This window comes from Salvelinus sp. IW2-2015, linkage group LG25, assembly GCF_002910315.2.
Source record: "Salvelinus sp. IW2-2015 linkage group LG25, ASM291031v2, whole genome shotgun sequence".
Lineage (NCBI taxonomy): Eukaryota > Metazoa > Chordata > Actinopteri > Salmoniformes > Salmonidae > Salvelinus > Salvelinus sp. IW2-2015.
In genome coordinates this window covers 17,013,640-17,039,799 of record NC_036865.1, presented here as the reverse complement: position 1 = coordinate 17,039,799, position 26,160 = coordinate 17,013,640, and the positions used below count along the sequence as shown (strand labels likewise).

Below are 26,160 nucleotides of genomic sequence, written 5' to 3'. Positions count from 1 at the left end.
CTTACTCCTGAAGTGCATGTCTGTGTGCAGACAGAGAGAGAGAGAGAGAGCGAGAGAATGAGGGAGAGAGATGGAAGAGAGCGAGAGAGAGAGAAATGGGAGAGAGAGACAGACCGAGCGCGAGAGAGAGAGATGGAAGAGAAAGAGCGAGGGGGGAGAGAGAGAGAGAGAGAGAGAGGGGGGAAAGAGAGACAGAGAGAGAGTGGAGAGAGTGAGAGGGTATAGAGAGAGACAGAGAGAGAGACTGGGAGACAGAGATTGGGTTCTCTCAAGACTGGAGAGAAGGGGCAAGAAGGGTTCATGTAGAGTTGGTTCACTAATATACTGTAATGTACTGTATATAACTTCTTCTTCCATGATGCTCTCAGTCTCCAAATGTTTGTGCTTTGCCGACAGGCTGATGTACGGTTAAAGTAGCTTTGTAGAGAAACAGGCCTTCCACATGGTGATTCCTCTTCTACTCAAGCAGAGGTCTCTGGGGAAAGAGACCAAAAAGGTGTGCCATTGGAATTCATAAATAAAAAGTGAGAGAAGCATTTGCCCAGTAAATAAATAACATCCGTCTTCATATTGTAGGCTACATCTCAAGATGACCTAAATATATCCAGTCTCACCTTGTTGTTTTGCTAACCTCTAGCCAGGGTATAAGTTGATCTTCTCTGGCGTTTGAGCCAGAAACTGAAGGCTTGGCAGACTCTAAACCTCCATGAGAAAATATATATATATATTTTTTTACCCCCCCATTGATTTCTAGTGCAGTTCCAACTCAGAATCCTGATATACTGTAGATGGTTTACTGGTATCTGGTTATCTGTCCTCTGGAGCAAAAAATCTGTTCTGATAAATCCCTTTGAGGGAAGATAGTAAATGGGTAAAAACTGATCCAAAAGGCCATTCCAAAATCCAAAGTGTTCCCTAAGTTAAAGGAACCAGAGTTTCCAGCGACCATGCTTTTTGGACTCAGTCTTGGACTTGCGTTTGGGGGTTGAGGTGAACACCTCGTGGGGGTAAGGCAGAGCAGGGTATTGAGGGTCGTCCAAGGGGCACAGTCTCTTAATCAGGGGCTGTAATTTGTCCTCCTGCTGCTTGAAGTCCAGCTCCACACTGCAACACACACACACAAAAACTATCACATTGGGTTACAGTAACACATACAAACATACAATGAAACACAATATTATTTTATTCTTGTGGGGGATAAACCGGATGTAAATGTCTGAATTCTACTGGTAATTCTATTAAATACTTAGAGAAGGAAAATACTACAATTTGAAACTGTGGAAGGGCGGTTCAATCCTATTTTAGCTTTAGTTTTTAGACTACCAGGATTTAAGAGATTAAATTACATTCAAACCAATCTTAATTGTGGGTATCACAAATTGAACATGAATGACGCAGCTCAAGTATGAACCACGACTCTGCACAATCTGGTACATTGAATTTTGATCCCATAAAAGTTATGTTAAGTTAATAATAGGATGCAAGAGTACTGCCAAAACGCCGGCATTCAATTTGTCTGTTGATAATCCAGGGCAGTTGCTAGCCATAGGCTCCAGATGGATTGTCGGGGGAGGGCACAGTACAGTCTGATAATTCTAGCAACACAAATACATTCCTTTGATGCTGAAATGTACTGAGTGTGAAATCAGACAAATGTAAACAGTCTGCACATCTGCATGTTTTAGTGCATAGTCATGATACAATATGTCCGTTATTGTATGGGTCATTTCTGGAGTCTGATTTCCTCATCCGTTCCTGTAATCCCTGGCTGGCCATCATCTGATTCCATTCGGGAACTGAGGTTGAACTCACAGATTAAATCTCTGACTGTTGGGAGAAGCAGCTTAATCCCAACCAAATGAAATCATTCGGAACCAAAGCAGACCCGGACGTACTACAGCATAAGCGAGGGACATATTATGCATTAGTACACATTGTGTATTCCCCATCTATACAGCTATCGATTAAGTTCATCTACATGTATGTACAGCATTTATGTATCATCTTTGGCAGAATACTAGCTTGGAATGAGTCAAGTATGAATCATACTGTCATACTTGCCCGCCCATTTAATACACATTGACAAAAATGATTGCCACAAAGTCATTATATTTCCAATCCTCTGCCAACTTAATAAAAAACATAATTTCTCTGAAGATTATAATGTATGGTTGTACCGCAGTAGAAGTAACAATAGCAATAGTAGCAGAAAGTTTCATTTTAATAGCATGAACCTTATCACACAATGTTGTTTATCATTGATACATTGTTTTATTGAAAGCATAGAATGATTTGAAGTGGCATATTTCTGCCAGTCAAACACATGGAAGGATAGAGGAAGAGCCAAACTTGCTTAAAGGACATTAAACCCTCCAAGGTCAAACACAAGTCTAGACAGCTTAGGCAGCCAGATGAATGTGCAAAGCCCTGTTCAGCTCTGTTCAGATTCACCGGCCTGACAGGCAGTCCAATTCATTTTCTGAAGGCGATGCTCTGCTTAAAGTGACAGAATGAATCTTAGTAACTATCCTTACCCGTACGATAAGTGTCAGTTATTCAACTCTATTACAACCTTCAGAGAAAACGGTACAGGGTGCCAGAGAGGAATTTGGCAGTGCAGAAGATTGAATCAATCAATAAAGGTCTGATTATATGAATATAAACTTGACTATGAATACAATCTTGAATGTATACAGTTAATTAACCCCTGAGAGTCGATTGACGCACCAGTGCGTCAGTCTAAATTACATAACAAAAAATCCCCATAAAAATCTGTCAATTTAAGCTAGAGATATCTGTTTTTCTGCATTGGATGTGTCTCAATCCACCGCACTACCGCATCTGCGGTGAAAGGTGGCAAAGCCAGAGCGGTGTTTGTCAGACCATGAGACATCCCGAAAATTGGTCTTCTCGCGAAAACATCTGTAGCGTGTGTCCAAACGGTTCGACCTACAAACTATGGAAAGGGAAGACTCTCACGAACACTATGGTATTCTCCGCTTTGCTCTACAACCCCCACATGTGTCACAGGACTTGCCTGAAGGTAACCGGTACCGGTTTAAAAAAACAAATAAGTATGAAGGTAGCTTTGTGCCTACCCCCTTTATTTATTTGTGTGTAAAAAAATATACATTGCATATATGTATTTCCCGATTTATTTTATATCTCCTAGATTTATGACAGACACTTCAAAACCTTGTTTCTTATGATTGATTTTTGGACTGTCTTTTATGAATGTGTTATTCAATGCGTTTCTATGGGTTTTAGTAGTAAAAGCCAAAAGCAATATTTTATCAAATACTTGTTTAATATTTTTGTTGGGACTCCTACATTTCCAATCAAATATCGAAATAATCCATAGTATGACCATCTTAAAACAATACCATATAACCCCCCCCCAACGTCTTAGACTATCAGGAATTAATAGCTGACCTTTAACCCCAAAACATAATTGTGACATGATGAGACCACTTCAATTACACAGTATGTGCCAGCACACACCTCTGATAAGGGTTGTCGAGATTTGGAATGGGCCTTTATATCCTCAAAAAGTTCTACAGCTGCACCAGTAAGAGCATCTTGACTGGCTGCATTACTGCTTGGTATGGCAAATGCACTGCCCTTGACCGCAAAGCGCTACAGAGGGTGGTGCAGACAGCCCAGTATATCACTGGGGCTGAACTCCATGCCATCCAGGACCTCTATCATCGCCAAAGACTCCAGCCACCAAACCCCATAGACTGTTCACTCTGCTATTGTCTGGCAAACGCTACCGGAGCGGCTCTCTTACCAACAGGCTCAGAGACAGCTTCTACCCCCAAGCCATAAGACTACTAAATAGTTAATAAAATGTTTACCCAGACTATCTGTACTGATCCTATCTTGTGCTGACTCTTTGCACACTCACAAGACTATATATACACACTATACACACAACTCTCACTCACACTACGCTGGCACTCTCACACAATACCCACACACATAACATACACATGCATAACACAAACACACATACACACACTCATACATACACACGCACTTTTACACATAATTTGCTGCTGTTACTCTGTTCTCTATTTTACTCGTATTATTATCTATCCTGATGCCTAGTGACTTTACTCTGCCTTTATGTACATATCTACCTCAAGTACCTTGTATCTCTGCACATTGATCTGGTACTGGTACTCCCAGTATACGAGCCCCACCCAGTATAGCTCCATTTTTGTGCATTTTATTCCTCTTGTGTTACTATTCATGTGATTTTTAACTGCATCGTTGGGAAGGGCTCGTAAGCAAGCATTTCATTGTAAAGTCTACACCCGTCGTCCTTGGCGCATGTGACAATTTTATTTTATTTCACATTGCTCAGTAGCAACACACAAAGACCAGCTTCTTACTTCCATCAAGACTGAATTGCCACAACATTTGAAATGAGTTGCACGCTTTGTATATTTACAGAAGACGTGCCCTTGTTTCCCAGTATTTTTAGAGCCATTCTAAAAGTTCACCATCTCTGGGCTCTTGTTGATGCCAAGCTTTCGCTAGAGAACAGCAGAAAAGACAACAGCGCAGCACACTATGGAATGGTCTTGGCACTTATTAAGCAATTAATCACTTGGCAGAGAGCTGCAATTACTGTATGCTGTGGACAATTGGCTCTGCAGGGAGCCTGAGGCACGCTGTACTGTGCGGGTGGTCCTGGAGAGCAGGTGACTGAGTAAACAAAGACCACAGACCTGAAATCATCTCATCGGCCAAAAGTTCGGGACGGCTAAAGACAGGGTGTATCATTTTCAAGCATTCACAAGCAGATTAATCATCTGTTTAGCTACGGTCTGGGAATAGCTGTGTCTGTGATCACTGGTGCCTGATTGTTTAGCTGGAGTGAACCCTGTTTAATGATTGTTCTTTATGGGAGGGAGGTGTTGTCTTCTATATCCTCTCACTGTCTCCCTTCACTGGTTGGTTTCTACTTGAAACCACATTACTTTACCATTACTGTACGTTTGATTTTTATTCAAGATTGAGCTTCTGTTAAATGAAGATGCAAATGCTTTTGATATTTTCTCCCCTTCCAATAGCACTTCCAGGATATTATTGTACAATGCTCCCTATTTGTCTCTCCTTCTGGGCTACCTACATGTATTGTATAGGCCTAATGTTTCCCCCAAACAAATCCAACAAATTGTACGTCAATTGGTTTATTGATTTAATTCACCAGAGTACAAATTACTTGAAACCACTGAGCATATTTCTCTTTGACTGACGAGGGGCCATTTTGATAGAGTGCCTTTATTGTTAAAAAGCCAACTAAGGTCCAGCTCTATTTAATGGTTGACTGCCTTACAATAGCACAGTGATGTCCACACACAGACTGACAGACATGTACTTTAATGAACACATCGATACTCCAAGTTTTCTCAACACCAATGAAACAACTGCATCTTCTTTAACAGCATGGGGCATAAGAGCTAACCTAATTAGCTACTTGCTCTTATGAGTAATTGAATGACATCTTAATTAAACCCAACTTACACAACCAGGAACTGTATTAGTACTGATTTGTTAAGCCATTATTAGCCTCAAATGTAATAAAACATCTGTGCAAACAAGATTAAACCCTCCCCTTTTTGTAATCTTATTCTTATACCTATTAGGCATTATGAACACTGAATGATCACCCATTCAGTGTGGGTGTGCATTAGAAAGCAGGTGACCCCTTTGTGTTCCCTTGGTATGGGATATGGGCAAAGACCCCACCTTGTTTACTGTTGATGTTACTGCAGAGCCAGACTAAGTGGTCTAAGCTCCAGAAGGACATTAGCATGGGAACTGTAAGGAGCAGAGGCTAGAAACACTGGGCCGTAATCTATCTCTTCGTCCACTGTTTTCTCAGGGGCCCGCTTAGACTACTTTTCTGCGGTCAAATGCATTTCTTTGCATTTGTTTCCCCAGCCTGCTTTTCAATGGGATGTGATGTGACTACAGTAGTGGGGCATTTATGCCCTCTCTCTCATCTCCATCCCTCCTCCTTCTCTCTCTCCCATCTCCCTCTCTTTCTTTCTCATCTCCTCCTCTCTCTCTCTATGCTTTGTTTGTGTCCTATTTGTATCAGTAGCAGTGATGCATGGGATGCTGCAGTATACAAGGGGGAGGGGGCTGGGAGTGTCGGTCGGGTGTTGAATTCTGGGTAGGGCTTGTAGATTGACTATCTCAGCTCAACTGAGCACCAGCAGGAGCCCAAGCCCTGGATTTATTAGCCATATTGGTACTGACTTGCTGTTCGGAATTAGAGGCCACATCGCCGCGGCGGCTAATCTTGGCAAAGAGCAGTTACTGTCCAAGTCTGAGGAATAATTGGCCTTTTGGTTCAGATTTTGTTTCTTCTTGGCTCTTTTTAATTCTGCTCACTGTAGCCAGGCCAGCTCATTAAGTGGAAGGGCTGAGTGGCGTGCCCAGCAAGGGGATTACTGGTGCCCTATGAGCACTTTGAGTCACCAGCACAGGCCCTGGCAGAAATAACAAACCTGTAGAATATACTTTACCGTATGTTCAAGTTCAAGTTTATGTCGGATATCTAGTTTTATCCACATAGCTAGCACTGAAAGCCACGGTCATAACTTAACAGTTCAACATATCAACAAAAATATCTGAAAAGAAAGAATTCTAAAAAAGGAATGGTTAAACATATACACTGTAAAACGTAACACTGTAATAGTGTAAACAGAGTGCATGATATAAGAAAATGGTAAACAACCGAATCATCGTTCACCCGGCTGACTTTGATAAATACCTTCGGTGTGACACATCACTCAATCCAGTCTGTAAATAAGCAAGATCGAGGAAGGAGATATGGTAGAGAGAAAAAACGAACTATATCTATTTGCAAAGTTTTGGGATATATTTACTGCCATTTGCTTTGGCAGAGACAGAGAGAGCTTGGTAGATAGTCGTCTTGCTCGCCAATTGCTGTTAAGTCCTATTCAAGGAAAGTAAAAAAAATAATGTGGAGATGCACAATTTAGGAACGATGAGCTGAAAAATCTGTTGACCACAGATGGAATTATAGTATTTTCCCTTGTACACGTTCCACAAGCCTTCTTCTAATAACAAAATGGATAATTTGTATTGACTTGTCATAGAACGGCTTTGTTTAGAAATGTTACATTACGGCACTTTCAGTGAAAACGTATTTCCCTTGTTAGGGATTGTTGAGAACCTTCTATTGATTATCTCAAGTTTTTAACAGAATTATCATGCATTCTTGACCTGGGTCTTTGTGAAGCTGTTCTCCTTATGATCAGTGCATTGATAAAGAGCTTTATAATTGTCCCTCATGATGAAATTGGGTAGTGGACTCTGGATCTATCTCCGTCCGTATGTCCATTTGTCCGTTCGTACGTTCGTCCGTACGAACGTAGTCACATGTTATATCTCACAATTTTACGAAACTTGGTGAATGATGCGTCTTGCCATAGAGAACCGGCATATACAAAATTGCACTGATTGGTCCAAGGCGGGAGCTACAGTAATTAACTGAAATTTGTTAGTCACACGCAATATCTCAATTGGCTCAATCATTCGTGGGAGACAACATGTTTACTATTTAGTATTTCCGTCTCTATCAGAACAGTTCTCATTCTGTGCCTATTATGCTTCCTGGCTGTATACTTTGTAGTTTAGTGTTTGTTTGCCTCTGTAGAGGATGCTGAATCTCTGACCCTATAGTGTTTATGATGTAATGTACTGTAATGCATCTGCAGTTAGTAAACAGTACATTATCTGCTTTCTTCCATGTGACCATGTGACTTAAATAGATATCAAGCACCACTTCAGGATCTCGATTACAATCAACCTCTACTGAAACAAAGCCATTCAGAATTCATGTATCTTTGCATTTCGCCAGCCAAGGTTCATGAATAAAGCAGCAAATGTGTACATATTTAGGCCCTCTTGGATGATGATGAGAATGGACATGAAAAAGGAACATGTCGCAGCTTATTCAGTAGTAATCCAGGAATTACAAGAGTTTCAAGACATCTTTTTTCAGTACATACACTACCCAAAGGACATTAGGCTACCCACAAACATTTTACCTACGTAAATACTTATATTTTAGTCTGGCTCTCAGATCTATGCTTTAATATTTATCTGTTTAGTTGTTGCATGTTATGACATGCATTCCCATATTAGTATGGGAACTGTGTTTATTTAATGTAATCCTATAATCATATCACACCTAATGCATATAGCATCACCAACAAGAAGGAGCATTCTAGTGAAATCATTCCAACACATCAACTACTGTAATCACTTTGTTAGCACACAACAGCTCATACATACACTAATTACATTATACGGGTTGTAAATCCGGAAGACAACAATACTAAGCAATGTGACTCATAGCAGAATTCGGGGTATGAATTGAATCATTTGAAATCCTCTTTCATGCCATACTGGTCTTCAATTAGATACTGTACTAGCAAATGTGCATTGTCACATGAGTTATCTCAGATCATAGATCATCGCTTGAGAAAATGTAACATATTTCTCGTGAGACTATGTTGCAGGAAATTACACATAATTACATTAATGATTCTTGCATGTCAGTTCCTTCAATCTGACACCATGGCTGTTAAATTATGCATTCTTTATGCAATGATGATGCATTCTTTATTCTTTATTAAATAAAGGTTAAATAAAAACAGGAGTGTATTTATTACTACTGCTGCAAAACATTTCTTAAACTGAAGCAAATGGAACGAAACAGGGAGTGACCTTCCTGAATTTGCCCAAATGCAAAACCCAACTGGTTGCAACTGTTTGGACTAATGATTAACACCCCAGGGATGAACAGAAAAGTAGGCTTTGATTGGATGAGAACATTGATTGACAAGGAATTGATTAGGTTAAGATGGAGATGAACATCTACTAATTGGAGACACGAGTGAGGTTGTTGGTCAAAGTTAGATGTCCCCTCAGCCAAAGTAAACAAACGTATGCTGTTTTGTCATTGAGTAAAGCGGATGTACTTATGCATGAGTTGTTTACTAAGACGACGATAATGAGTGCAAAAAATGAACATGAAAAGACTTGTATTTTTAGAACTTGGTTCACTTTTTAAATTTAGAACTCTGCTGCAGCAGTGCTTGTTGTGGTGTTTATTTGCGACTCCGTGACCTCACAAACCCTGCTATCTGATGTTTTCCCCTGTGAGTCTTTCTCTGGCTGCAAGGCTAGAACAGGCCGTACAGCTGAAGAAGCAGAACACAACGGAAGGTGTTTGCAGGCACACTAGGGTACAACAACGACTCAAATCTTGATCGTGCCAGACTTTGGAGGCTCAGTAATCATGTTTTTACCAATTATTCAGATGGTATGCTATAGTATGTTCTGCAATACTGTATATTCTTTAAATTGGCGTTGATCTCTAAGATGGATGTTTTTATTCTTGTCTCTGAACGGAGTCACAGTGTGAGTGGATTTTGCAACCTGCCTGAGGCTCTCTCAGACGAGTGGAAAAGTCGGAACATCTGCGAGTGTTTACCCAAGTGAGACGGTTGGGTGGTGGAATCGTTCGTCAACTACTTCTGGACCAGTTGAAGTGAAGTGGACACAGAAGTTGAGTCAAGTTTCCATGGCTTTTAGCGTCCATCACTGCAGCCGTTATTCATAAGGCACTTTGAAAGGGGACTCTGTCAGGATATCATGTCCAGTTCCCAGCTGCTCTCATACTGTACGAGCCCCAATTGCATTTCCTCTCTGGGCTAATTCATTTCCCTCTGTTGTGTGTGATTACTTATTCCCTCAGGAGGTGTGCTTCACCCACAGTGCTTTGCAATTGTGCTGGAGAGATTTGTCTTTATTTATTTTATTACCTTCTACAATAACAACATTATAGTTGCACCACCTGTGTCTAGAAATTCAACTCAATTTGCTGCTTCCAATTCGGCTGAAGTGTTAATTCCTTTCTACAGTGAGTATATTCTGTATTTATTACCAGAGTCTGAAATCAGAGTTGAGGACATCTCTGCATCATTGTAATAGGATATCAAACGTTTATTTTCATCATTGATCTGAATCCCATATAGGAGTGTTCTATTCTCCTTCAGTTAACTTGTCATTGATCTCAGTCACACCATTTCCTAGTATCTAATGGTGCTCAATTCATTTCTCTCACTCTGACAGAAGTATTCTATCAATTGTCATTATTGTATCACAACCGAGCTATGCCCTTAATACTTCATTAAAATCTTGCAGTGAGACAAATAATATCCTCTGAGTTCAGTAAAGTATTCCATTCTACTCATTACCCGGAAAAGGCATTTATTGCTATATGGAGAAACATTTCAAGGCCTACAGTAAAATACATTATATTCAATTGATTCTTAGCACTTGGTTTGTAGCATTACAGTATATCACCTCACACATAAAGCACCCTTTACAGAAAAACCGTGTGAATTCACATGTGAAAAATCACGAGTTCACACACAATTTCACGTGATCATGTTTTCACATGTGTAGTTTATTGTTATCACATGTTGCTTTACATGTTGTCACGTTAACTTCACATAAGAGCACGTGATCACACAAAACTTATTTTTGGAACACTTCACGTGTACACATATACAATTCATGTTGTTTCCCCGTAAGGTATCTCTCGCCTCACGCCATCAATATGTTGTGCCATAGCAGGCGGAAGCGACCTTTCAAGCTGCTAACAAGAGAGTAGATGTTAAGGTACTCACCTATAAATGATGCAGGCACTGTTTCGACACGTGTCGCAGTTGGCTGTGTCCTGTCCTGTTCGGTAGGAAAGCCTGGGGAGTGGTGAGAGAATGGATGATTTTCATGGCTCGTTTGACTTGGATTATTTTAATTTACATGATCTATTTTTCAAACTGATATGGATTTGCGTTCTGAATGGTACAGTCTTCTGTGAGATTAGGTTGGTCCGGTAATAGACATGCTCACTTGATATAATATGCTGATCTCTTTCCTATTGACACGGTATTCACATGGTTTTTGTCATCTTTCTGACAAAACAAAATGCATTATTATTCATGTTTATGAATACTATAGAAAAGTCAATATACTCGATCTCCCTGTGCTCCATCCAACTCAACGTTCTCAGAAAATAATGATACTTAGGAGGCAAAAGACAATCAACATGACACATTATGTCTGTGTTCTGTATGGCATTTCAAAGAGCCCTAAAGCCCAGTGTCCGCCCTGTACTGTCCTGTCATTACTTAGATTGCAATGCCTCCTCCATCTTCGGCACAAATCTATGTACATTCTGCTCCCGAGGCATCTCGGAGGAAAACTTGAGCAGACGTAAGTGTGCACTGAACATGCATGGAGATTTGATGGCATCTGTATCAATCTCTTCAGGTCTCTCCCAGAAGTAACAGTCACCATCCATCATGTCGCGTACGTTGGTGGCAGCGATGGGATTTCTCATTCATTTTGATCAGAGGGTGTGTAGAGAGTGGTCAACTGGAAAGCGGATGGGGCAAGCGGGTCCACTAGGACATGTAATTGCCTATTGTCACTGGGAGCTGATGAATGGTAACTAGAGAGGTTGAACCCTGCTGCTCACCATGTCATAAGGGTGACCTTGTCTGCCTTGGATAGATCGAAAGTGCTGATGGGAATGGAAGGTCACCAAGTTCATCTGTCCATGTCACCTTAGAGGTGGTTGCTCTTGACTGTGGAGTTGAGGGCCTGAATTCACAATAACTCCTTTGATATATCAAATCATTGGGAGAAAAAAAAAGGTCAATTCGAGTCACCAAACAGAAGGGATTTTTTTTGTTGAGATATTGAGTGGTACAGTCATAATCAAGGTCGTCAATTTTTTTTGCACAGCCTCCATGTACTGTAATACACCATCTAAACGACAATTGTATTTACTGAACTGTATTTTCAGTTAATCTAGCAATGTACCAATGTTCTATTCTGCTAGGCCAGATTAATTTATGTACGGACGCTGTGTCGGAAAATCATTCTCTAAACTCTGACACTATAAGTCAACTATAAGCTGTGCCACTGTTTGTTTGCACAGGCTCTCTCTGGTGTTATTTGTTTGCACAGGCTCACTCCTGTGTTACTTGTTGACACAGGCTCACTCCTGTGTTATTTGTTTGCACAGGCTCACTCCGGTGTTATTTGTTTGCACATGCTCACTCCTGTGTTACTTGTTTGCACAGGCTCACTCCGGTGTTATTTGTTTGCACAGGCTCACTCCGGTGTTATTTGTTTGCACAGGCTCACTCCGGTGTTATTTGCACACGTCAGCTCTCCGGGGGGAGATATCCTCACTGTCCCTATACCGCTGACTGCCTGGCTGAATGGATATCGCTCTCTGCTCTTTTGATATCTTGTGAACAACATATACAGTGGGGTCAGGTTGGATAATCCTGTATGTTAGCAGAATAGGATTCAGTCCCTAACCTGACTGGTATGAACTGTAAGCAAATCATCCTGAGACCTTGAAACCAGCAGGAGTGTTGGACCAGTGATGACCCTCAGAATGTGATAGGAGTTTAGTACAGGGAGGAAAAAGAGGCTTGTGCAACACTAAATCATTCACCTCACATTGATGTATTGTGTGAGCATAAACAAAGCCAATAGAAATAGGAATGAGCATCATTGATAAGGTCATGCAAACATCTGCAAACCAAGTAACCACTGCTCAACACAGTATGTTATAAATGTGCCTGTCTCAGTCTTTGGTCTGCTGGGAACAGCACTGAAACCTCTCGTGGACACATCACCGTGTGCAGAGCTTTCTCCTGAAAATACCACCCACATGATGCCTTTATCCCAGCGAGAATAAGAGGGGCTTTCAGACACTATTCTGTTCCACCAGTAGTCTGGGACCATCACTTTGAAGACAGAAAGCTTTAGAGTGGCTTGGCAAGGAGAGAGAGAGAACGTGGTGAGAGAGTTAGAGTGCCTTGGCAGGGAGAGAGGGAGAAGGTGGGGAGGAGTTGAGATGCTTGGGCCTTATGGTGAGTAGCAGGCTCTAATAATAGTGATGAAACATATTGAAGGTGTCATATGAGCCACACACTTCAGAGGAGATGAAAGCCAGTGCTTTATGAGGCGCTGCTAATTGGTCCTTTTAAACCAGGTTTCAGGGAGCAACATCAGGGGAGTCCGGTGGCTTTGGAGAAGGCTTAATACAATTAGCTTTGTGCCGCTCCAGGTTTTAGGAAGCAAAGCAGACAGCCTTGTACGTTCAGTCTATTGCTGTAGAGTTTTGGTGTATTGGACACGGCTCAGAAACGTTATGCACTTGTTAGTGCCTCTGTACCCCTGAGCAAATACATGGAACGATACAGTATCTACAGAACAATCAGAGACCACTCACTTCCTTGCTATTGGAATTAAATGACACAGGTAGCCGTGATGTTTGTATTCACATGCTAAATGTAGCTTACACATGCTGTAGACCACAGCAGTTTCAAGGGCTGCAGGACCAGCAGGAACATCAAACCTCAGTGAAGATTGAACCACACACAGAAAATGTATGTTTTACTTGAATAGGTTAGTTATGTGGGGCGGCAGGTAGCCTAGCGGTTAAGAACGTTGGGTCAGCAATCGAAAGATCGCTGAAACGTCGCTGGTTTGAATATCTGAGGCAACTAGGTGAAAAATCTGTTGATGTCACCTTGAGCAAAGCAATTAACCCTAAATGCTCCTGTAAGTTTCTCTGGATAAGAGCATCTGCTAATGATGTAAATGTAATGCCAATCCTATACGATGCCTGGTGAACATAAATTATTTCCACTCACCCTTCTCTCTGAGCCTCGCCCTTCTCCAGCTCTTGGATGACCCCCAGTAAGACTTTGATGGTCTCCTGACTGGAGCTGATGAGGTTTTCCATGGCCTGGAGCTTTTCTTTAATATCCCCGTTCCCAGCTAAGGGAACTATCTCCTTGCAGGCACCCTGCCGTCCTGGGGGGCAAGCCTGGCTCTCCAGGCCCGGTTGGGGTTTCATTGGGGTTGGTAAAGTCCCTGATCGGCACTGTTGTGCCTTTACCCTAGCTACAGAGCAGCCAGCACTGTGGGGGTGGGGCAGTGTCTGGGACTGTTGTCCATTGGGCTGCATGGCCTTTTTGCGTTTGCAGCGCACCGATGGACTCCCTAGGCCTAGACCTTCCACTTGCGTCAGGGAGTTCCAGGCAACTGGACTTGTGACCTTTGACCTTGTGTCCTGTAAGGGTTCCTCACAGTTGGCCAGCTGGCGCTTGGCAGAAGGGTTGGCACCCATTGTGTCCGCTTTGGATAATCCTTTGTGTTTGGTCCTCGCGCCACAGGCAGGGTTCTCTGGCTCTCCCCTGGGAGTTGGGTCGTTTGCAAAGCATTCTGTGTCCTTTGTGATGCGAGAGGAGTCCGGGCACGCACGCCCATCTACACAGTTGGCAATGGATAACAGATCCTCTGTGCCACTGCTGTCGTCCGTGTGGTGGAGCAGTGCCTGCGTCTGCCGCACATGCTTCCCTGCACCCTGAGAAGACGAGCACTCCTCTAAACTCAGCGCCTCCTCCTGCCCTTTCAAGTCACTCAAAAACCCGTTGTTTTGACCCTTGTAGTCCTCCACCAAGGCTGTGTGTTTGATCGTGTGTCCTTTCTTTCGCTCGAAGGGGAAAGTCTGGTAGTGTTTCGTAAGGTCCGGTGACGTCTGGACACCTGTGCTCTTAGTCACATTGGGGATGGAGCGCCGCGCAGGCATCGTCATGTACTTCCTGTAAGCCACTTTACAGGAAATGGACCTGGCTCCTCGCCCCTCTGCCCGCTGCTCCTTCTGGGCGTCACATATGTCCTTGAAGCGGACTTGTAAGGCTTTGTTCCTCTTCTTCACCTGCTGTTTGCCGTCAGGACCGTACTGCACCTCCAGGCTTTGTGACGGGCCTGCCTCTGAATCGGACTCTGAGTTGGATAGCACGACCTTGCTGTTTTCCTTGCTCACCATGGTTTCTGGGAGAAGGGAGAGAAATATACAGTGTATGTAATATTATTCTGGGGTGGAATCACAGTAGATATACTGTAGGAAGGTAGCAGATGGCCTAGTTTTTCTTATTTTCTGTCACTGAGCAACTAACATCTAAACTGTCAGAGCTTTATTTATACCAGATCATGATTGATATCATAGATGACACACGGACAGACACACCTTCTTTTTCATGTGCCCCGCCCCAAAAATTCTACAGGTATTCCATATGCAGAGCTGTCATATTAAGGGGCTGTATTGCATTGAATAATGTCTGACAAGATTAATAAGAGATTTGATTACCAATGGATAAACATGGAAAGCAGTGTAAGGGAATGAAATGGGGATAAAGGACACATCACTGCTGAGGTAGTTCATCATCTTTATACGACAAGACACCATGTGATGAATAAACCTAAATGGATTGTTTGTTATTACACAAAGGCAGCCCCTTCATGACATAGTCGCTTCTCTGAGAGCAATCACGTTTAATCATTTTGAGACATAGTAATTCCATCAATATGCTTGTTGGGGTGAGATTTTTTCTTTGTCATTGATAAAATTAGTCACTTTCACATCAAAGCCCAAAGCACTGCCTCACACAATTTGCTTATAATGAAACAGATTGTAATGAGGTTATGAAGCTAGCATAGGTAAGTCATTAATATTTCAGAGTCGTCCAAGAGCCTGTATTATCCTTAGGATTGCCCTCTGTCCATGTGATTGATTTATCAGCACTGATTCTACCACAGTTTCCCTCAATGTCACCTGAATGGAAGAAGGAAGAAAGTAAGAAGCCCCATTACCTTTTAAAGAAAGTCTGTCAGTATTTTAGTCAGAGAGGTCCTCTCACTCACACAATACTCTGATAGCAGTGGATGAGGCCTGATGAAAGGGCCAGCTGAATGCACTGGGAATCCTGCCTGGTGAATCACCATGCGAGCAGGACATTGTGACTTTTCTGTATCTCAGTCTACCGGACGTTTTTTCAGACATATTTTTCTCTTCATGTCTATATCGGAAGTAGAATCTTAACCCACTTCAGATACCTTAAACGACTACTTCATGCCAAACAATGCTGAAATTATAAGTTATGAAAGGGTGATTGACAAAAAAAGTATATTATTACATTTCCATTGCTTCAAGGCTGATTTACATGGGATCCTACTATTTCACACCAGGAAATAGCAATCTTACACACTGAAACCATATCTACGTTCATACAATGTCCACTCAAGTCCTCCTCGCTTTATATTCAGACACAAGCCAAGCATGTAAATAAGCTAAATGGTAATTCAACCTTGGAGAATATAAAATAAAAAATCCCTCATTCCCTTACGGTTCTTGAGCCAACCTGGAGTGGCATATATTTAAAGACAACTAAGTCTGTGTCACCAACACAATCCCTCTGAATCCCCAGTTCCTTTGCCTTTTTCTTCCTCACTCCCCACTTCCCAGGGCTAGCTATCGCTGCTAATGACCAGAGGTCCTTTCCTGGTTTGGCCCCAGCCATCCAGGGGATTATAAATAATGCATTGACTCTAAAATTGCAAAAGTAATCCTCTTAAATCTACTTATGTACTCTGGCAGACCATGTTGTCTGTTCCAATTTCCCGTCAGTTCTTCATACAAAAATGTTAGATATAAAACTCCACTTCAGATGCTATGATTGAGTGGTCATCTCCATAATTATCTTGAGTTTCCTGTCAGTTCTTTGGACATAGGGCTGAGCAGACTGGTTATAGATATGAATGTATCACTATCCCTGCTCGCAAGTCTATAACATTTCTGACTTACGATATTTAGCTCTGCCTCCAGCTCCAACACCAGCTTCTTAAAGGAGAGGGTCTCTTGAGGTGTTGTGTCACGGACCCACACATGACCTGATAAATGATTGACATGCTCCTCTATGGCGTGTTTATAGGATGAAAATGCAGCCTATCCACTCTCATTAATTGTGTAGTAATGCTATTAGAGTGGCCCTTGACTTTGACTGTTCTAACACGGCAACCATTTGGAAAACAGTGCTATCAATGGCATTGACCTTGACACAGCACACGTGATACGTATCATCAGTGTGTGGAAGGCCATATCTCACTTTCTGTTTGCTGTCTATCTGTTGCAAAGGCATGTTCTTTCAGTGCATCAAATCATAACAATTCGGAAAATTTCTGTTATGACACCATATAGCGTTAGTGCTTCTGATAATCACCAGGCTACATTCAGTGTTGTTTATAATATGAACTGTACATTATCCATGTATGCACCGTATGCATGGTCAATAATGAATATAAATTGGCTGCTGTACATACAGTGCCAAGTGAAAGTCTACACACCACTTGCACATTTTGCTGCCTTAAAATAAAAAATAAAAAATAATGGATTTAATTAGATTTTTCCCCCACAGATCTGAACAACATACTCCCCAATTTCAAAGTTTTTCAAATGTATGTATATATAAAAAGAAGATGTCTTGATTGCGTATGTCTTCACACCCCAGAGTTAATACTTTGTGGAAGCAAAACATTTAATTGAATCGCTTTTTAGATTTAATTGAAGGCAGAAATTTGTGTGTAGACTTTCACTAGGCACTGTACATGAAGCAATAAGAAGGCACATACCAATTCCCCAACGCACCAATCCCCCCATGACATCAGCTTGGGAAAACCCATTAATACAGAAGATAATAGGGTATATATGAGGACATGCCAGATGTTGAATAGCATACTGTCAGCATTTTTAAAGCCCATCTAGGATGCCCAAAGAGGAGGGGTCATAACTCTTGGTTGGGTACTTGTGTCTACGGTTTGACCATGCAAGGTTTCTTACAGTGCCTTCAGAAAGTATTCACACCCCTGTATTTTTATCACATTTTGTTGTGTTACAGCGTGAAATTAAAATTGATTACATTTAGATTTTGTGTCACTGGCCTACCCACAAAACCCAATAATGTCAAAATCGAATTATGTTTTTAGAATTTATTACAAATTTATAATAAAGGAAAAGCTGTCTTCAGTCAATAAGTCAATAAGTATTCAACCTCTTTGTCATGGCAAGCCTAAATTAAGTTCAGGAGTACAAATGTGTCACATAATAAGTCACATGGACTCTCTCTGTGTGCAATAATCATGTTTAACATGATTTTTGAATAACTACCTCATCTCTGTACCCCAAACATACAATTAATTATCTGTAAGTTTCCTCAGTCAAGCAGTGAATTTCAAACACAGATTCAAAATCAAATCAAATCAAATTGTATTTGTCACATGCGCCCGTGAAATGCTTAATTACAAGCTCTTAACCAACAATGCAGTTTGAAGAAAATAAAGTAAAGAAAATATTTACTAAATAAACTAAGGTAAAAAAGTAACACAATAAAATATCAATAATGAAGCTATATACAGGGGGGTACTGGTACCGAGTCAATGTGCGGGGGTACAGGTTAGTTAAGGTAATTGAGGTAATATGTACATGCAGTCATGGGTTAAGTGACTATGCATAGATAATTAACAGTGAGTAGCAGCAGTGTAAAAACGGCCCGTCAGGAAGTCCAGGATCGAGTTGTAGGGGGAGGTGTTTAGTCCCAGGGTCCTTAGCTTAGTGATGAGCTTGGTGGGTACTATGGTGTTGAACGCTGAGCTGTAGTCAATGAACAGCATTCTCACATATGCATTCCTTTTGTCCAGGTGGGAAATGGCAGAGTGGAGTGCAATTGAGATCTTTGGATCTGTTGGGGCAGTATGCAAATTGGAGTGGGTCTAGGGTTTTTCCGGATGATGGTGTTGACGTGAACCATGACAAGCCGTTCAAAGCACTTCATGGCTACTGATAATCATTTAGTCGATAGTCATTTAGTCAAGTTCATTTGGCATTCTTGGGCACAGGGACTATGGTCTGGTTGAAACATACAGGTATTACAGACTCGGTCAGGGAGAGGTTGAAAATGTCAGTGAAAACACTTGCCAGTTGGTCCGCGCATGCTCTGAGTACATGGCCTGGTAATCCGTCTTGCCCCGCGGCCTTGTGAATGTTGACCTGTTTAAAGGTCTTGCTCACATCAACTATGGAAAGAGCATGATCACACAGTCATCCCGAAAAGCTGGTGCTCTCCTGCATGCTTCAGTGTTACTTGCCTCAAAGCGAGTATTAAAGGCATTCAGCCCATCTGGTAGGCTCACAAAGCAGCTCGCGGCTGGGTTTCCTTTTGTTGTCTGTAGTAGTTTGCAAGCCCTGCCACATCCAACGAGCGTCAGAGCTGAGATGATAGTTCTAGGTCCCAAGAAACAAAGATATCTGCTTTAGGATATGACAATTAATCTTGATGGCTGTACTGTCGTCTCAAATGAAACTGTGAAGGACCTCGGCATTACTCTAGACCCTGATCTCTCTTTTCACGAACATATCAATTAAATTTCGAGGACAGCTTTTGTCCCATCTTCGTGACGTTGCATAAATCTGAACCTTTTATTCCAAAAAGTATCCAGAAAAGTTAATCCATGCTTTTGTCACTTCTAGATTAGACTACTGCAATGCTCTTCTCTCCGACTTCCTGGATAAAGGACTAAATAAACTTCAGTTAGTGCTAAACACGGCTGCTAAAATCTTGACAAGAACCAAAAAATGTGATAATATTAATCCAGTGCTAGCCTCTCTACTCTGGCTTCCTGTTAAGGTTAGGGCTAATTTCAAGGCTTTACTGCTAAAATAAAAATCATCACATGGGCTTGCTCCTACCTACTGTATCTCTCCGATTTGGAAGTCGGACGTTTACATACACTTAGGTTGGAGTCATTAAAACTTGTTTTTCAACCACTCCACAAATGTCCCGTTAACAAACTATAGTTTTGGCAAGTCGGTTAGGACATCTACTTTGTGCATGACACAAGTAAATTTTACAAAAATTGTTTACAGATAGATTATTTCACTTATAATTCACTGCATCACAATTCCAGTGGGTCAGAAGTTTACATACACTAAGTTGACTGTGCCTTTAAACAGCTTGAAAAATTCCAGAAAATTATGTCATGGCTTTAGAAGCTTCTGATAGGCTAATTGACATCCTTTGAGTCAATTGGAGGTGTACCTGTGGTTGCATTTCAAGGTCTAACTTCAAACCCAGTGCCTCTTTGCTTGACATCATGTGGAAATCAAAATAAATCAGCCAAGACCTCAGAAACAAATGGAGTCCTCCACAAGCCTCTGGTCTGATGAAACAAAAATAGAACTGTTTGGCCATAATGACCATCGTTATGTTTGGAGGAAAAAGGGGGAGGCTTGCAAGCCGAAGAACACCATCCTAACCATGAAGCATGGGGGTGGCAGCATCATGTTGTGGGGGTGCTTTGCCGCAGGAGGGACTGGTGCACTTCACAAAATAGATGGCATCATGAGGCAGGAAAATGGCTTAAGGACAACAAGGTCAAGGTATTGGAGTGGCCATCACAAAGCCCTGACCTCAAACCTACAGAAAATGTGTTGGCAGAACTGAAAAAGCGTGTGCGAGCAATGAGGCCTACAAACCTGACTCAGTTACACCAGCTCTGTCAGGAGGAATGGGCCCATATTCACCCAACTTGTTGTGGGAAGCCTCTGGAAGGCTACCTGAAACGTTTGACCCAAGTTAAACAATTTAAAGGCAATGCTACCAAATACTAATTGAGTGTATGTAAACTTCTGACACACTGGGAATGTGATGAAAGAAATAAAAGCTGAAAGAAATCATTCTCTCTACTATTATTCTGACATTTCACATTCTTAAAATAAAGTGGTGAGCCTAACTGACCTAAGACAGGGAATTTTTACTTGGATTAAATGTCAGGAATTGTGAAAAGCTTAGTTGAAATGTATTTGGCTAAGGTGTATGTAAACTTCCAACTTCAACTCTACCTACACCTACGCTACAGGCCTCCTTATTGTCCCTAGAATGTCTAAGCAAACAGCTGGATGCAGGGCTTTCTCCTATAGAGCTCCAGCCAACTGACATTTTCTTATGAGTTACTGACCTGTTGCACTCTCTGCAATCCTGCTGGTCATCTACGAACGTTTGAACATCTTGAAGAACAATCTGACCTTGATGGCCATGTACTCTTATAATCTCCACCTGGCACAGCCACAAGAGGACTGGCCACCCCTCAGAGCCTGGTTCCTCTCTAGGTTTCTTCCTAGGTTCTTGTATTTACATTTACATTTAAGTCATTTAGCAGACGCTCTTATCCAGAGCGACTTACAAATTGGTGCATTCACCTTATGATATCCAGTGGAACAACCACTTTACAATAGTGCATCTAACTCTTTTARGGGGGGGGGGGGKTAGAAGRMTTACTTTATCCTATCCTAGGTATTCCTTAAAGAGGTGGGGTTTCAGGTGTCTCCGGAAGGTGGTGATTGACTCCGCTGACCTGGCGTCGTGAGGGAGTTTGTTCCACCATTGGGGTGCCAGAGCAGCGAACAGTTTTGACTGGGCTGAGCGGGAACTATTTCTAGGGATTATTTTCTAGCCACGTGCTTCTACATCTGCATTGGTTGGTGTTTGGCATTTTAGGTTGGGTTTCTGTACAGCACTTTGTGACATCTGCTGATGTAAAAAAGGCTTTATAAATACATTTGATTGATTCAATCTTAGTCCTGTATTGACACTTTGCCTGTTTGATGGTTTGTTTGAGGGCATAGCAAGATTTCTTATAAGTGTCTGGATGTTGCCTGTAATCCATGGCTTCTGGTTGGGATATGTACAGCATGTAAGATCAAAGTGGGGACGACGACGTCAATTCACTTATTGATGAAGCTGGTGACTGAGGTGGTATACTCCTCAATGCCATTGGATGAATCCCGGAAATATTCCAGTATGTACTAGCAAAACAGTCCTGTAGCTCAGCATCCGCGTCAACTGACCACTTCCGCATTGAGTGAGTCACTGGTACTTCCTGCTTTCGTTTTTTCTTGTTAGCACAAAGACCAGGGAGGTTCTCCAATGCATCACAAAGGGCACCTATTTTAAGATGGGTATAAAAAGCAGACATTGAATATCCCTTTGAGCATGGTGAAGTTATTAATTACAGGCGTCCTTCATAATTCAGTTGCTGGACAGGAAGGAAACCGCTCAAGGATTTCACCATAAGGTCAATGGTGACTTTTAAACAGTTAAAGAGTTTAATGTGGGATAGCAGAAAACTGAAAATGTGGCAAAGAAATGAACATCATGTCCTAAATGCATAGCGTTATATTTGGGGCAAGTCCAACACAACACATCACAGTACCATTCTTCATATTTTCAAGTATGGTGGTGGCTGCATCATATTATGGGTATGGACTAGGGAGTTTTTGGGGATAAAAATAAACGGAATAAAGATAAGCACAGGCAAAATCCTAGAGTAAATTATGGTTCAGTGTGTTTTAATACAAACACTGGGAGACACATTCACCTTTCAGCAGGACAATAACCTAAAACACAAGGCCAAATATTCACTGGAGTTGCTTACCAAGACGACATTAAATGTTCCTGAGTTCCATAGTTACAGTTTTGACTTAAATCGGCTTGAAAATCTATGGCAAGACTTGAAAATGGCTATCTAGCAATGATCAACAACCAACTTGACAGAGCTTGGAGAATAAAAAATAAAAAAAGTGCTAATATTGTACAATCTAGGTGTGCAAAGCTCTTAGAGACATACCCAGAAAGACTCACATCTGTAATTACTGCCAAAGTTGATTCTAACATGTATACTTAAGTCAATTAAATATTTGTGTTTTTAATTTTCAATACATTTGTAAAAATGTCTAAAAATATGTTTTCACTTTGTCATTATGGGGTATTGCGCGTATAATTTTTAATTGAGTCTGTAATACAACAAAATGTGGAATAAAGTCAAGGGGTATGAATACTTTCTGAAGGTACTGTAATGCTTTGAATCCGAAGCACTTCGCCATCCATTGCACAGCATGTGATTTGAGAGTAATGTGAGTGATGTGAGGACAACTGCAAGGTTTTTTTAGTTTTTGTTATTGTATTTCTAGTTGATTGTATCGCATTGCCCTTCAGTAGACACTCACACCAAGTTATAGGATAGGTATCCCCCAGTTGCGTGTGAATTCTTAGTACCTTGCTGGGCTGCAGGCTTCACCTGTGAAAGTGTGCTTTATGACATTGACTTAAAAGATGCATCACTGCACAGCACCTTCTGTTACAGAGGAGTAGGGGAGCTTTTTAAAAAGCCTACGTTTCCCCATCTGCTCACTGAAAGCTATAGATTATGAAATGGATCCTCCGAAAAGTAGGTTTAGCATTGCCATGACAGGCAGAAGTGCATTACACCTGACGCATTGACATTGTTAAAAGTGGGAAGGAAGAGAATACTGTGGGGAACTGAGGGCTGTTTCCCTGATGCAGGAGAGCATGAGAGGCAGATTGGTTTATGTTCCCTTGCCAGTAATTGTTCCTTTCCCAATTGTGCCATAGTTACTGTATCACAACTGACCGTGATGGGGAGTCCCATAGGGCGGTGCACAATTGGCCCAGTGTCGTCTGGGCTAGGGGAGGGTTTGGCCGAGGTAGGCCGTCATTGTAAAATAAGAATTTGTTCTTAACTGACTTGCCTATTTAAATAAAAAATAAAAGATGTGGAGGGCCTAGGATAGAAGATGGCTAGGGCGCATACCATGAGCTGGTTTCTAAGACCGAGGTTTCTGTAGAGACAGAGAAGAGTAGAAAGAGATGATCATAAACAAAAACAGAATAATTAATAAAAAGGGCACATGAACACGTCTCTATTTAGAATGAGGCAGGGGGAGAACAAACCTTCTGAACTGGTTTTAGAAGCCTTGTTTACACCTTGCACTAACGTGTGTTCCGTGATCTGATCCACACATGGCATTAAAACGTGTCCACTGTGTCTGCATTGCGACCAGATTTCTTGCTTCCTCCCTGTATTTAAATTATTTGACCAATATGAATAAAAAAATAGACAATTATTAATGTCATAAGTCAGTGGTGCTACCTGACAATGATTTAGAGGCCTGTATAATGAGGATTTAAATGGTTTGACTCTCCAGATCTGTTTACACTTGATTGATATCCAGATGCAATGGGTCCCTGACTACATAAGGAGGTGGTCAGAGAGACAATCCGTATTTTAATCGTCTACACTGTTTAATGTAAGCACCAGGTTAGAACCATGTATAAACGGGGCTATAGAGAGAGAGAGGGGAGAGAGCGAGAGACAGTATCTAATAGAGAGAAAGAGAGAGAGAGAGATCGAGAGAGAGAGAGCGAGAGAGAGAGAGAATCTGATCTGCCCTGAATGTGATGCAGTGCCCTGCCTGTGGCGTCAAGATCACACATGTCATTACTCATGATAAGTCTCCAGTCCCAGGCAAGATCCTCATCTCCTCGTCACATGAAGTCTTGAAGAACACGTCCATCACCCATGATACTCACTGTCCTTTCAGCAGCAATACTGTAGTTATGGTTTTTAACACTGAACACCTATTACATCTCACTGTCATGAGCACTTGATCACTATCATTGATATCCCTAAAAATCAAGCCATGGTAAATTATGGTGAGTTATACAATGTCAATGATTGCCTCGTCTGTTTAAGTCATTCAAAAGAGCAATAATGGCTTAAGTTCAATTGATCAATGTTTAATCAACACTTAAATTCTGACTGAATATTAATCTGAACATTTTCTTGTTCAGTAAGCTGTTCATTACACTTTCAAAACAGGGAATCAGATAGTATCAGCCAAAAGTGAAACAGCTAACATAAAGACAACATCATTGCTTTCTCCAGATAAATCGTGAGCCGTTTACTGCTTGGCTGGAATGCAGATATGCTTCCCCCCACCCGCCATCCCCCCCACCTCCTGAATCATATCAGCCTACAAAAAACTAACGCAGTTAAACATACAACACTACAATATATCACAGCGCATACAGTACAGACATTCAAACCACTCAGGCGCCTACTATATATTGACAAATCATAGCTGATAAACTGACATTAAGTGCAGATTCTCCTATGTTTGTACATTCACTTCCTATCAGTATTTCTTTACAGACTTAAAACACTTACCTTGAGAAACAAATCAGTGATTCAAAGGACAACGAAGCAGAGATCTCCCACTGAGCCGGTGCATATCCATTCATTGAGTGGCATAGAGAGCTCTGTCCAGAGAGAGGAGAGGGGACCGCTGCAGTGACAGCTGCAATAGTTGTGGCACATCAGCCAAGGTTCAGGATAGCAGTGAGAAAGAAAGAAAAAAGCCTCTAAACCCGTAAGATCCACAATGATATCCCCCCTTCTCTCCCTCTCTCTCTGCCTCTCTCTCTCTCTTTCCCCTCACTCAAGCACCACTGACACTCGTCCGCTGCCGTTCCTGCACTCACCGGCAATAGGCACTCACACACGCAGTGGAGATCTCCATCTCGCGCTGCTGCAATCCCTGTGCATTTGGGAGTGTGAGTGAGTGAGAGAAAGAGAGCGAGAGAGGGGAAGAGTGAGGGTGAGAGAGAGTGAGGGTGAGAGAGGGTGAGGGTGAGTGATAGGGAGGGTGAGAGAGAGGGATAGTGCAAGCTGTTGGGGAAAGTCCAGAGTCGCCACAGCTGGTGAGCTCATGCAGCAACAGTAAAGAGCTCCTTATCATGTCCTCTGAGCTGGCGTAGTGGCGTAGGGGCTGGTGAGACTAGCTGTCACAGAGCTGTTATATCATCCGATGTGCTTCCCAGATGGCGGGGGGGAAGGCTCTGAAATAATAATGCATTGTGTTTTTAATTGGATGCCTCCTGCCCCCGTTACTTTTAGATATCTGACACCCTGTTTGTGAGAGGAGAGGAGAAGAGGCAGAGGGGGATGGAAGGAAAAGAGGGAGAGGAAACGGTGGGGAGAGAGATGAGTTGAGGCAGCAATAGTATGTGTGAGAGCAATATAGAGGGAAGGGGGAGTCAGGGAGGAGAATTGAGAGTACATAGAGAGAATGCGAGCGAGATGAGAGAAAAATAGATGAGAGAGAGAGAATGAGAGAGAATGAGAGAGATGAGAGAGAAAGAGATGAGAGAGAGACATAATGAAAGGGAATGAGAGAGAAAGAGATGAGAGAGAGAGATTAATTAATTTCATCCAACTGCATGACCTACTGCTGATTTCTGACCTCACAGAGATAAC

At 41.8% G+C, this 26,160-nt stretch overlaps 1 protein-coding gene across 2 annotated transcripts; it reads right to left on the bottom strand.

Moving 5' to 3' along the window:
* Positions 1-159: 159 nt before the first annotated feature.
* Positions 160-25,635, bottom strand: insyn2a (inhibitory synaptic factor 2A). 2 transcript variants are annotated; one of them, XR_002875647.2, is made up of 5 exons: positions 25,072-25,635; positions 13,803-14,988; positions 10,749-10,820; positions 615-1,104; positions 160-475 (listed from the first exon to the last, which is right to left on the bottom strand). XR_002875647.2 is itself a non-coding variant. In XM_023969974.2 (4 exons), the coding sequence occupies exons 2-4, from the start codon at positions 14,981-14,983 to the stop codon at positions 921-923; spliced, it is 1,437 nt and encodes a 478-aa protein (XP_023825742.1). In that variant the 5' UTR covers positions 14,984-14,988; positions 25,072-25,635; the 3' UTR covers positions 160-920. The 2 variants fall into 2 exon arrangements, 1 of the variants encoding a protein (XP_023825742.1); XM_023969974.2 differs by having other exon boundaries at positions 160-1,104.
* Between the last annotated feature and the right edge of the window lie 525 nt (positions 25,636-26,160).